Source organism: Scleropages formosus, chromosome 22 (assembly GCF_900964775.1).
Source record: "Scleropages formosus chromosome 22, fSclFor1.1, whole genome shotgun sequence".
Classification (NCBI taxonomy): Eukaryota; Metazoa; Chordata; class Actinopteri; order Osteoglossiformes; family Osteoglossidae; genus Scleropages; species Scleropages formosus.
The window spans coordinates 14,011,291-14,025,693 of NC_041827.1; the positions used below are offsets into that span (position 1 = coordinate 14,011,291).

General features: G+C 40.5%; 1 protein-coding gene across 1 annotated transcript; it reads right to left on the reverse strand.

Annotated features, from left to right (window-relative positions):
* Positions 1-675: 675 nt before the first annotated feature.
* Positions 676-12,032, reverse strand: myg1 (myg1 exonuclease). Its single transcript, XM_018742212.1, has 7 exons — positions 11,674-12,032; positions 11,197-11,309; positions 8,508-8,667; positions 8,238-8,387; positions 5,163-5,285; positions 4,855-5,036; positions 676-978 (listed from the first exon to the last, which is right to left on the reverse strand). The coding sequence occupies exons 1-7, from the start codon at positions 11,980-11,982 to the stop codon at positions 771-773; spliced, it is 1,245 nt and encodes a 414-aa protein (XP_018597728.1). The 5' UTR covers positions 11,983-12,032; the 3' UTR covers positions 676-770.
* Between the last annotated feature and the right edge of the window lie 2,371 nt (positions 12,033-14,403).

A 14,403-nucleotide genomic window follows, 5' to 3' on the forward strand; every position in this document is an offset into this window, starting at 1 on the left:
GTGACAAGGGAAGTGTACCAAAACAGACTATGGCAGGTTTGAAAAATGTAGAGAGAAATTGCAAACCACAAATATTCTTATCGATTACATACAGTGGTGACATTTAGTTCTGACTGATAGCACTGGGGGACAGGGAAATCAGGAAGGGAAATGAAGGCTAGAGAAGAGGGAAGAAAGAGCAAGAAGGGGATAAATAATGTGGAAGAGAAAGGAGCATAAAGAATAAAAGGAAGGGTGAAGATGGGAAAGGCTTCTGCCCCACTCAGTTCATGAAAGAAGACTCCAGGCTGTACTCACCCTGCTTGTGCCCTTGGTGACCTAAATGTCGCTTGAGGAGCAGCCCCCTTTTTAAGTTAATCTGCTATGATGGATTATGAATGTGCCAAGGTAGGACAAAACATTGAGGTTAGTGGTACTGTTTGTGAGTCTGTTGGACTCAGGTCAATGTGGGGATTGCAATTTTGTCTGGCTTAATGAAGAAATCTAATCAGATGTTCCCAAAGGCATTGCTGAAGATGAAATTTCTGGATTTATAAAAGGCAGACAATACTGACTTACGAAGCTGGGCAGTAGCAATGACAGTTATTTGCCTTAATTGTTTTGTACACAATCAAAAGAATCAGGTATGTTGCTGATATTTTAAGGAATCAGCTGGAGAAAAATGTTTTTCTGTGAAGAATTTTATTAAGAAACGAGAACGTCATTACAAAGTACACATTATTTCAGTTGGGACAGAAAAATGGTTACAGTGTAAAAGTGATGGAATTTGATCAACTGCCATTGGTCTGAAGCTTGCTCCCTTCGCCTACACAATTAGCTGCAGCCTGCAGGGTCTGGCGGGCCATTTCCAGCGCCCCCTCCTTGGTGCGGTTCCCCCCAATGAAGCCACTGGCGTGAACAAAGACACAGCCTGGGATCCCACTGAGGTCCGACAAGGCCTCATCCCGTACACCACGCCACTCCTCCAGCAGGGACAATCTGGAGGGCAGATGGACACACAGTGGGTGATTAAGGACAAACACATACATATCCACCACAGAGTTACTATTCTACAGAAACCAGGTTAACATTCTGAATGTACTAATTTTTTTTTTGTTATTCCCCAAATAGCTGAGTGTGAAAACTGCAAAAAAAAAGATTTCCAACATCTTTAAAGCTTCAAAGTAATTCCTGCTGACATTCTCATGTCATCAGTCAACAACTCATCTTTCAATGAAAAGACTGCTGACAAGAACAAGATCACATACAAACAACTTAAGTAGGGTTCTAGCACACAGAATACCCTACAGTATAGTGAAGCAAACATTGCAATGATCCAGAAGGTGATATTACATAATGGTGTTTTTCCCCCATACACTGTCAAAAGTTTTTTTTTTTTTTTTTTATTATAAACTTCACTACTTGAATTGAGATTTTCTGCAGCTGATTTTCAGCCAACAGGGTGCTGATCTAAACCAATAAGAAAAAGCCACCTTCCATTCCTATAGGCAGCTCCCACCAGTTTACTTAGCAGATGCTGGCATGTACAACCTGGATTCTGTGAGAAGGAGCCACCTGGAGAAGCACCCTCCACTGAAGTCATGGCTGTTTGATTCCATAACCATCTTTAACACAGCAATTTTAAGGCATTCAAAAAATTGAAATGTTTGAAGGAATTCTGACCCTTGACATGCTTGCCTATCCCGCAGACATTGAAACCATCCTTGCGGCAAGTCAGTTGTAATGAGTTTGTCCACTGAAGTGGAAATGGAAAGGGAGCAACGGAAAAGGTGATCAAGGATCCACAAGCTTTGCAATCTCAAGCCGCTGATGCCCTGATGGTGAGATATGCTTACTGTACTGCCAAACTAATGAGAGAAAAACAGTTCAGTCCTTACAACATAAGGTAACGATCTACATCACATATTAAGAAGAAACATAGTGGATTCTTGCAAACCCGTCAATTTAACATTTTACCTAAAAATTCAACAATATTCGAATAGTTTCTTCAGACTTAATTTACTGAAGTCAATTTTTCTTTTATCAGAGTTAATTTTATTAATCAAGTATACAGATACTATGCAGTAATACCGCAGGAACTATTTATATTGCCAGTAAATTTACAAGGAGACATGCAAGATTAAAAACTCTACTTGAGAGCCTACCAACAAATCTTTACACCTCTACTCTTGCTTTTTGTAACCAGGAAACAAGCAATTGACTAATTAAAGGTACATATCTGGGGAAATGGATCACAGACCACATGGAGTGTTCATGGAGGATAACCGTATAGGTCTGGCACAGCAAGGTTCCGTACTCAGATGCCAACAGGATCCAGCTCACTCCCTGAGGTTTTCAGATGCTACTGTTGCTATAGTAATAGCATGATTCTTAATCGACATTCCCACCGTGGTGTCACTCTGCCAGTCTTGATGCAGGTAAAACACCCCTCCTCAAATTTCCAAAGCAAAAAGGCCCTGAGACCATCTAAAAGCACAGGAAGCTGTCATCACATTAATTTTTCCAACAAAAATGATACAGAAGCTGTATTTTCATAAATAAATTGACTGAACTTGGATGGATGGATGTAAGGTAGCACTGAAAGGCTGGCTGAGGTAATCGATTGTTTAAAAAAAGGTCAATCGAGAACACATTTTTCAGTACTGTGTAGAATCTGACACCAATCCATTCTGGAGACTTGTTTTAACATTGATGGAAAATGATAGAAGACTACCTGAGAATGGTTTTCTACCCAAATATAATAAATGTATTTTCCCTGCATGTAATATTTATTATAGAAAGATGTACAAGTGAGAAATAACATGGGTGTACAGCCAAAAATGCTTCCAAAATAAATGTAGTCACAGTTTACTAAATTTAAGATTTATTTAAATTTTTTTTTACGAACTTCACTATGGGCAGCTGGTAGTGTAGTGGTTGGGGTTGCTGCCTTTGGACCCAAAGGTCGGAGGTTCCAGTCTCACCTCAGGCTTTAACACCCTTGAGCAAGGTACTTACCCTAAATTGTTCTAGTAAAAAAAGTGACCGAGCTGTATAAATGGGTAAATAATTCTAAGTACCTTAATGCTGCAAGTTTCTTTAGAGAAAAGCATCAGCTAAATGAATTAATGTAAATCTGGGTCACTGGGAATGAAATTTATGCTTAAAATTGTTTACTGGCTTTAGTTTTCAAGTTATACTAATGGGTGAGTACATGTGACCCCCAAATTGAGAGTGGTGGGGGATAAGCATGTCATAGAGGAAAAGATCTCAATTTAAATTAGAAATAACTAAAATAGGCCTTTGCTGTACTCTTCCCCTTCCTCCATGCCATACTTAGCCTGTATGGGACAAGCGGTTCAGAAAATAACTAAAATACAAAATATAAAATATTTACATATAAACAGCAACTTTGCTGATTAATCAAAGATGAGTCTTAAAGCTGTTTTGCTGCGTAACAGCAATGTTTTGCCATCAATTCCAGTTGGTCATGAAATCCATATGAAGGAAACCTATGACAATATAAAACAACTTCTGAGGTGCATAACCTATGACCAACACCAGTAGCAGCTTTCTGATTACGTGAAGCTTATTTTTCTCTTGCTTGGTCTACAGATGGGATACACAAAGTGCTACCGTTTTATCTGTGAATGGGATAATTGTGCGATACATTTTCACTACATCATAACAGACTGGCCACTCTGACATTCATTGGAGCCTGGGAAGAAAGGCACCCAATACTTGCTGGATCAAAGAAGATTTTGTTACCACCCTTACACATCTAGCTGGGTCTAGATGAAAAACTTAGTCAAGGCCAAGGACAAACTGAAATCAACTTTCAAGTATCTCAAAGGAAAATTTTCAAGGCTAAGTGACGCTAAGATAAAGGAAGGTTTATTTATTGGTCCTCAGAATCACGGACTCCTTCAAGACGATGCATTTAAACGTGCACTGCATGGCAAGGAAAAAAATGTGGAAAGCCTTCAAGTTAGAAGGAATACATTTACTTATAAATGTAAAACAAGGCAGGGAATTGGTGCAAAAACTCAAGGCAAACAAAAGCCTTAACTGCAACATGTCACTAAAAGATGCATTTTTTACAATGTCATCTAGATGTTTTCCATGCAACTGTGGAGCAGTGAGCAATGAAAATGGTGAGTGATTTCACCAGGACATTCCAGCAAATGGAGAAAAAGTATAAAGGAAAATAGAACCCATCAATGCTTGCACACTATTGCTGGACAGTAACAAGAGAGATTCACACACAATACAAAAGACAAACCAAGTCGTCCCTAGTATACACTGAATAAGGGCTAAAATGAGTACTAATATATGCATAACCGTTTCTTGCCTTTTGTTTCAAAAGACCTTTTTTCAGTAAAATATGTTTACATAACAATTCGGCTGATTTTAGCCGTTACATAAAGAGAACAGTTGAAATATTATCAAGGTCATGATTAAAGCAACCGTAAACAGATAAACTCAGTCTTACAATTTATGATTAAAACTGTACTATGTACAAAATATACATATGCGTAAAATGTAAAAGCTTAGATATCTTGAAAACTGTAGCCAATCAGAGGTTTTAACTGTCATATTTAAATTCAGTATATCAAAATCCATAACTGGCAGATTTTATCTCTGAAGCAGACAACTTCTAGAAAATTGTAGATCAATGATAATTTATGTAAATTTCTTAAAAATGTCATGAGTAAAACAGGTTTGCTCATAAAAGGTTGTACAACAGTACAAAATTACAGAAACATCTTAATATATGCAGCATTAAAGGATTTTGACATTTAAAAACACCATACAAGTCCCTTTAGAAAAGTTCCAGAGGAGCTGGAAGGAGGGCATGGAGCAGAGAAAAAATACCTGTTCTGGAAGGTATGCAGGCCAGCAGGTACACACTGCACCCTCCACTGAGCATTCTGGTCTGTGTACAGGACAAATTTTATGGGGGTCTGCACATCTAATTCTGCCTCAATTGAGAAGAGATGCTCCTTCCATGGGCAGCCACCCTTTTCTAGCACCACCACCTCCCCACTGGGGTCCACCTGGAAAACATACAAATGTTACTGGTACTTTGGTCATGCTTTGTGGCACTGTCTTTGATACTGACAGGTCCCAGCTGTGATCAAAACAATAAGTCTGGATAAGCTGACAGCAGAACAGGCGGCTACCTGAATCCGATTCTGGACTGCGGTCTCAACCAGTGAGCGGGCTGGCAGCCAAGAATTCTGATAGAAATCCAAACGGTCCAGAAACTCTGCGCCCACCACTGCCATTGCCTTGTGAAATCCCTCCTGTAAAAAAAAATCATCCATGCCAGTTACTATTTTTCTACGAAATTAAAAAAAAAGATAAAAAAAACTATAGTGGTAAAAGACTAGTGCATGCAGTGGTAAAACAGGATGCTACAACCTGTGGCAATAGCTGTGCTATAACTTACACAACCCCTCTTCTCCTGTACAAGAACCTTATGTGTTTCATTACAAAGTTACACTATTAAGGATACTACAGACATAAAATGTACTTGTGAACAGAAAACCTTATAACACTTGCTGTGACCCTAAGAAATATCTAATCTGCTTTGCTCTGGTATAATATCCACATGTATATAGGGGTAAAACTGTCCAAATCAGACTCGATAAAAGCTTGGAGTATGAAACATAATAAACCATCCATGTGTCACAGACATGAAAATGGATGGACATGAGAGATGTGTCCACACAAATTGTTTCTCCAAAATTAAAACCAAATTTTGGGACAAGAAATTTCTTGTGATTTTTACAAACCCCATCATTAAACAGGAAAAGACAAACTGACACTGATTTAAGACTCCTTATCAAGTACATTTTTTTAAACCATGGAGATGTGCTCTTTTCAAATATTAGAAAATACTGAATATCCAGCAACGCAGTAATAACATAAAAAAAAAAAAACACTTTAAAAATGGGGAATAAAAACAAATGCAAGCCTCAGAGTATCACCCCATCCCAATTTGCCTCTTTTTACAGTTTACATTAATCCATTTTTGAAGTCATAGAATTTTAAGTCACTCAGCACTGTCATGAACACAAACATGACATGACTAGAAGAAATTCAAATCAAGACCTATTTAGCTATTTATGAGACAGAAGAATATAATGAAGAAATTTTCATTCATAAAACTTGTATAGAATGCAGTTACTGGTGTTGCATATTGACAAAGGTAATGTTTTCATTGCATTAAATATCTTATATTTCTCATGCTTTTATCAGCTTTTATGCTTGTTTACATAAAAATACATGTTATACTTGTGTAATTTGTATAATATATAGCAACAAAAGAGCATTACATAAACAAAATTAAGATGACACCAGGAATTACTCTGGCAAATGCATAGTATAAAAGCACAACAGACTACCAGGCATTATTTATCAATATCCAACAGCTAAGATATGTGGCACAAAGGGAGGAAAGAAAGGCTCTTTGGTGTAAAACCCTCTTCTTTTGTGTGTCACAGACAGTGCCTCCACCCCCAAGACACACATACTCAGTGTGCTGGGAACGAAACAGGTCAGCATGTTCATTTACATCTCAAAGAATCTGTTGAACAGGTACCGGCAGCAGAGCTGATGTGGATATTCTCCAAAGTGGAGGAAAAAAATTACCTCTTAAAATGACCACAAAGTGAGGAACCCACATGAAGTAAATCATAAGGTTGGAAGGAGACAGGCATTTTGAAAGCCATAATCACTCATGAAATTACTCCATTTCAACATAATCATTTTGGCTTATTTAAACAACCTAAAAGCCTATCTTGATGAATTGAACTAAAATAAGAAAAACAGCCTTAATAAAAACAAGAATATGAACTGCTGTAAGCAAGCACTATCCTTCCTGCTTAAACTCAGATAAGGCTTAAAGGACAGCTTATATATGGCAGTTTCATTACTGATTATCGCTGAATTTCAAGGGCACCTTAAGCACACCGGTTTGGGTGGGAATGCTGCACACAAAAGAAAACCTGAGAATATGCCATTCAGTCTGATAGCGCGTTTCATTAAATATAACAGAGTAAAAACAACTTTCCATAGCCAGCAGTTATGTTTAACACTGCTCTGTGTGCCCACTGTCATTAACATTTAAGACTTAATCTCTGTAAATGAGCTTAATTCACACTGGCAGAACCAAAAGCTAATCATTTCTGGATGCTTCAAAAATCCCTTTTAACAATTCCCTAAGAGGGAAATTAAGTCCTCATCTTTCCCCAGTGCCCCACAGACATAAACAACACCCAAGTACTAACAAATGCAGGATCACACTCAAGTTTATACAAGAAACATTTACATTACATTTATTTATTTAGCAGATGCTTTTCTCCAAAGTGACTTACAATGAACTGGGGGCGGCACGGTGGCACAGTGAGTAGCGCTGCTGTCTCACAGCGCCTGAGTGGTGCAAGAGAACGTGGGTTCGATCCCCGCTCAGTTTGTGTGGAGTTTGCATGTTCTCCCCGTGTCTGTGTGGGTTTCCTCTGGGTGCTCTGGTTTCTTCCCACAGTTCAAAGACATGTTGTTCAGGTTCCCCCCGTAGTGTGTGTGAGTGTCACAGAGTGAGTGTTTCACTAATGCATGGATGAGTAATCCCTTGTAAGTAGTGTATCTAGTAGTGTAGTCACCTTGGTGAATAAGGTGTGTGGGCTAGTAACACTACATAGTATCTGTTGTAAGTTGCTTTGGACAAAAGTGTCTTCTAAGTGAATAAATGTAAATGAGCTGCATGTAGTGTTATCAGCCCACACACCTTATTCACCAAGGTGACTTACACTGACAGATACACTACTTACAATGGGTCACTCATCCATACATCAGTGGAACACACTCTCTCTGTGTCACTCGCGCACTACAGGTGAACCTGAACAGCTTGTCTTTGGACTGTGGGAGGAAACCCACACAGACATGGGAAGAACATGCAAACTCCACACATACTGAGTGGGGATTGAACCCATGTCCTCTCGCACCACCCAGGTGCTGTGAGACAGCAGCGCTAATTGCTGTGCCACTGAAGAACCATCAAAAGGACCATTTCCTTGCCATCTCTGTCATTTATGTGTAATAAATATGCATATTGACATATATATAACTTTTTGCAGTGCAAAAAAAAAAAAAAAAAAAAAAAAAAAAAAAAAAAAAAAAGCAAAGACACTATTTTTCTTTTTCTTTTTGCACTGCAGGCAATACATGACACCCCCCCCCCCCCCCCCACTGACCTCTGTGTCCTGGCTCTTGGTGTTCCAGCGAGGGTTGAGGTGGCTAACACGAGCACTCAGGTTGGTGGAAACAGTATAACGTACTTCACAATCACACTGCGAGATGCCGTTATCAATAGCATCCACCTCCTCCACAAAGTTCTCATAAATCTGGGACAGCAGAAGAGTTCACAAGAGTGAATGAAAGCCCTCTACACCTCTAGGAGTTTAGATACTTTTAGGCTGTGGAAGCCTCAGCCTGGTATGAGGTGAAGGTCCAATATCCCTCACCTTGTCATAGAGCACCTCCAGATGCTTGTCATCATCCTTCAGCTGTGTGAGCTGCATCAACACACGATGGCCAAAGTACAGGTACACAAGGCCAGCTGAGCTCAGCTTAGTTTTCCAGGGTTTCTCTGGACAGAGGGTGTTGAAAGTCTCATTGAAAGACCTATAGAGGACCAAAAGATCTTTGGAAAACACATAGACTGCACTTTGGAGAGGTTACAAGGTCAAATGCGCTCTCATCATTTAGCTAGCTGAAAAAGGAACTTATTTTCAAAATTCTCTAACTCTAAAATGCAATTCTCCACAAAGATCCGTAAATGACCACATTGACTTTGTACTACATTTAATTCTAGAAGCAATCAATCACTCTGGTGATGACTGAAAGAGGCTTAAAATGAAAAACTAATTGACACATAACAGTTATTTCAAAATTGAGTGCCGCATGAACCCAGAAAGGTCATTTAAGGTAATCTTAAAAACAGAGCAATCAAAGTAATTTTTAAAATATATCAGATTTCTTACATTTGAATTATCAAAAGCACCGAGAGCACAATGATGTGCTTGGAAAAGATGTAAACCTCCACAACATCCCAATAAGAAATAAATAAATCTTGTACATACACAACAACACTGACTTACACATAAAATAACCATTTAACCCAGTAAATATTCCAGGCACATCATTCTCTGATGACCAATTTAAGACATCAAAGCATTCATGAGTTACTACAAATACAAGGATTCAATAAACACATTATAAACAGGAAAATATTTTGGACAAAACACAAAGTTGTAACTTTCTACTGTAGACTGTTTCATACATCATATCTGTTGAATCTAAAAAAAAATCTTTTAACATACACACACACATTTTCAGAACCGCTTGTCCCATACAGGGTCGTGGGGAACCGGAGCCTAACCTGGCAACACAGGGCGTAAGGCCGGAGGGGGAGGGAACACACCCAGGACGGGATGCCAGTCCATCGCAAGGCACCCCACGTGGGACTCGAACCCCAGACCCACCGGAGAGCAGGACTGTGGTCCAACCCACTGTGCCACCGTGCCCCCCTTCTTTTAACATAATTTCTGATTATTCAGTTTGTCTGGACAGTTCATGTCTAATGGCTTAACTACATTCCCAATATAAAATATGTGTTTTCTGGTGTGTGTTGTACAGCTGACTACACTCAAGTGAACTTATAATATAATGATGATCCTTGAATCATCAAGGGATGCATGTGGCAGTCTTCAGTCCCGATGAGTAATTTGGTTATTTACATACAAAGGAAAAGCATTTAATAACTGACATTTATGGTGGCCCCATCTTGGGTGTGTCCCCTCCCCCTCCAGCCTTACACCCCGTGTTGCTGGGTTAGGCTCTGGCTCGCCGTAACGCTGCTTGGGACAAGCAGCTTCAGCACCTGTGTGTGTGTTTATGTATGGTGGCAAAGGAAGGTACAGCCATTGGCAAACACATTGACAGAGCTGAACCATCCCTGCCAAGCATATATAGTTTGTATATTATATTGTGGCACGCAGCACCATGGGTTTGGATGGGGTGAAGGAGGACGCAGAAGCACCATTCATCTCGAACATTTTATTGAACAGCAGCACACAAGGGAAAAAATGCTCGAGCCGAGGACCTCATTTCCTCGAAGACCTGTGCCTCCAGCCAACCTTCCCAGCCTGCTTAGCGTCCACAGGCTTGCTCTCAGTACACTGAACACAGTCACCCCATCATTTCCTCCAGAAGTGCCCCAAGTGGTTGCACACCCACATTTCACATTTTTCCCCACAATGCAACTATTTACATTGATCAAGTCTTCCCGCCTGAACACAGTAACGCAGGTCGTTACAATATATATTGTATTTTATTGATATTTATTCCTCCAACTCATGCTTTTCTCCAAAGCAACCGATGTTATGTTACTTAAAGTTGTTTACCCATTTATACATCTGGGTAACTTTACTGGAGCAATTCAGCACAAATACCTTGCTGAACGGTACTAAAGCTGAAGGTGGGATCTGAGCCTGCAACCAAAGGCAGCAACTCTACTACACTACCAGCTACCCCTATATTGTATATTGACTTGGGCTTTATTATTATACATATTTATTTTTCCACACTTCCAGTATCATACTCGTACTGTGGTTTTCCCAGTATAGGTAGACATACTGCTATAGTGCATCAGACCCCCCCACACAACAGACTGTTCATCAGCAAGTCACCTATAACATGAGACCTAAAGTCACGTTGCGCAGAGGCTACTAACAGCAGAGCTGACAGACAGCACACCACCTGAGCAGGGCAGAAGGAGGTCTCTGGGCTACCATAATTATATCCACACCCCACTGCGATGTGTGCAGCAACAACACTGTTCCCAGAGTTTTTTCTACAAGGGATACACCTAACAGGAAGAAGAAACAGAAGGTGGGATATGACAAAACCTGCAAGTATCACTGACAAAATAGTTACAGTGGCCCTCTTTTTTCTCATTTGCACACAGTGAATACAGCAGGATTTTTCTTGTCATCCAAATCAAACAGCAATTCGAAAAGCTGTTCGCAAAACACCCAGTGTAGAGTCATAAAGGTGAAGGGGAGCTGGAACACGATGAAACGGGAGAGAAACACCGCTCGAGTGAGTACTTCTGATTTTATGGCCTTCGGCGAAAAGGCACGAGGGCCGTACCTCTGGTGATGGTCATAACGGTGTCTCTTCGGGTCAAACTCCCCACTAACATCCACTACGATGTCACACTGTTCCAGCAAAGCAGGGTCTCGGGTTCGAACGATGTCCGCATCCTGTACGGAACAGAGTCAATGGCAGACATGCACAGAAACCGTCAGGCACAGCAGAGTTTTATACTATTACTAACTGACATAAATCCTAAATTAAACATTTAACTGCCATAGCAAGATGATAAGAATCTGCATCTCTTTAAAGGCACGTGAACATTGACAGAACAATCAAGGAACCTTAAGAAACCGTTTTGTTAGGATATGGAAAAGCCCGGATTAGACTGGTCACACTGACTCGAGTACGAACATCATCTTCCTGCTCCTCGAGTCGTGTCTGTCTGGTCTGCAGTGCAGAGACATGATTAGCAACAACACATTCACGGCTGGGAATGAAGCGGAATTCAATCTGCTCGATGAGCGCTCACACCTTGTACTCGGGCAGCTGTCGGAGGAGGAAACAGGCCAGCACCTCGTCACAGTGAAAAGTCCCGTTGTGAGTCCCGATTTGAGGGACCGACATTTTCTCACTCAGTGAGTCACTGTGGTGGCGCTTCGCTTCAGGAGATTCCATGGCGACTCTGTTTAAACAGTGACGTATGGGGTGTACTACAACCGATATTAAACGGGAATACTTCCCAGAAATTTGGTGAAAAGAAACGTATCCGACAGTCGCGGAGCCCGCAGCCTTCAGAACTGCAATAGCAAACCTGCGTCGTCGACCGAAGGCGGAAAACATCCAACTAACACACACGCTAGACGTAGAGAAACACGTCTAGGGCTGACCGGAGGAAGTGACGTCAGATAACCCTCCACCAATCGCGTGGATATCAGGATTCGCCTCCGCTAGCAGAATGTCGTCGCTTTAGGAATGGCGGGAGAGTGAAGTGAAAGGAGCAGAATTATAAATATATGAAAATTATTATACATGTAGTAAAAATGTCTGTGTGAAAGCTCTGACTTTTTCGTCAAAAATATCATACTGCAATAAACACATAAACATATAGGAAACACTAGACTGCTTTTCCCTGTGAAACTGCATTTAACCAGAGGTTTCAGTGATGGACTGTGCAGTTACACATGCTAGTAATGCTGGTCGTTAATGGTCAGTAATGCTGATAATCATTTTACTAAACTGATGTTTCTAGACCTTAGTACCACCTTTGCTGCAACACATGAGCAGTAGTGTCCCCGTTAGGCCCGTTGCCTTGCAGAATGAAGGTCTGAGATTGAATCCCTCTTTCTTCTGTGCCACCTTTGATCAAGGTAATTTCACTGAACTGACAGTGAAAATATCATGTGCATCGCTGTCAGTAGCTTGTTGCTCTACAAACTTAATGTTGTTAGTTTCCTTGAATTAACACATCAACAAGATTATCATTATTTTTATTTTTTATAGAACGCTCTTCTCACGCAGTGACACAGAGCGCTTTAACACAGGCATACAGCAAGAAAAATTGATACAAAGAAGACAGTCAATTAATGGCTAAAAGTAAGATAAAAGTAATTATTATTATTATTATAGACCATATAATGGAGCATACCCTTCATAGGCTGGAACCCTACGCTGGCCTGTTTGGACCCCACACACACACACACACACACACACACACACACACACACACATTTGCTGAAGCCGTTTGTCCCAAGCGGGGTTGCGGCAAGCTGGAACCTAACCAGTGTTTAAATATTTTGCTTCTTATCTAGATGATCATTTTCACCTTTTTCAGACTTACTGATAACTGCCACATTGGCAATGTTTCTATCTGAATGTGGATTGCCACAGAGTTCCGTGGTGGGAATGATACTGCTCTTTCTTTATATGCTACTTTTATGGAGGCTCATAGAGAGGCATAAAATTAATTTTCATTGCTATGCTGATGACACGCAAATCTATTTATAGATATAACCAAATGACCCTGTCGCCGCAGCTGCCACAGTAAACTGTTCCCTTGAGGTGAAAAAGATTAATAAAACCTTGTCCCTCAAGTCTTCACGAAGAAATAAGGTGAATCCGTGTAATGTTATTGTTCACATTTTCATGTAGGAATTTTGCCATTTTTTTAATTTACGTTTCCTACATCTTTAGTATATTCAAAAGTAAATATGACTTCCTTCTGCTTGAGGTACAAGATTACAACAAGAACCAGAAAGAGCTGTCATGTCCTTGTTTCACCCCCCTGCATTGCATTCTGGAAGTGCTTAGTAAAGCCCGAACCCCATTGTTTCTTTAGTACTGGGTTTTGTTTAGTCCTTATTTTCAGTCGGAACTGACTAAATCAACAACAGGAGTAGTTCCTACAAAAAGAGTCAACTGAATGCATTCACATTCACACACACACCATCTGAACTGCTTGGCCCATACGGGCCTAACCTGGAAACACAGGGCGTAAGGCTGGAGGGGGAGGGGACACACCCAGGACGGGACGCCAGTCCATCGCAAGGCACCCCAAGCGGGACTCAAACCCCAGACCCACCAGAGAGCAGGACCCAGTCCAACCCACTGCGCCACTGCACCTCCTTCATTCACATTCATAAGTAATATATTAATATAATTTTTTTTGCTTCAGTTTTCCATGCTTCAGTTTGTGCTGCACTCTATGCTGAGGTGAACTGCCACTATAGTGACCATATGTATCTGTACTTTTTCTTTCATCTTGCCTGGACCCACTGAAGATCATCTGCTGACCAGAGGGCATCTGGATGGCCAGTTGAGAGCCAGTTGAGAAATTGCGCATAAAATACAAACATTTTTCTAACATCAGCAAGTTCGTGAGTGGTGGGCAGGCAGTTGGCCTTGGACTTATTTTTTCTCCTGTGCCTTCTAAAGACGTGATATTTCTTCTCCTCCGTTGTCTTTTGTTTTTTCCACCACATTTATTTTTAAGTTATTATAAATGCTACTTGTTGCATATCACTGTGTGTTAAAACTCTGAGGCACCAATGTTGAGTTACTGTACAAAAGTAAACTCGATAGGGGTCAATATTTGAATATACCCACTCTTAAAGATGTCTTAAAAGTTAAGAATATTACTTGTTGAATTTGCAGTACAGGTGTCTTATACTTTAAAGCAATTCTGAGTTGTTGATCACCTGCTGGGAGCGTTACTTTTGTTCCGTACAGCTCTGTGCAGCAAGAAATAAAAACTAGTTTCTTTTT

What these genes read in the sequence shown, in the direction of transcription:
- myg1 (XM_018742212.1), bottom strand. Translation starts at nt 11,982, where the DNA reads ATGTTTTCCGCCTTCGGTCGACGACGCAGGTTTGCTATTGCAGTTCTG. An exon ending in CGTTATGACCATCACCAGAG is followed by an intron (nt 8,668 to 11,196) that starts GTACGGCCCTCG and finishes GGTCCTCTATAG; the next exon opens with GTCTTTCAATGAGACTTTCA. An exon ending in CCAAGAGCCAGGACACAGAG is followed by an intron (nt 5,286 to 8,237) that starts GTCAGTGGGGGG and finishes TTTTTTTTACAG; the next exon opens with GAGGGATTTCACAAGGCAAT.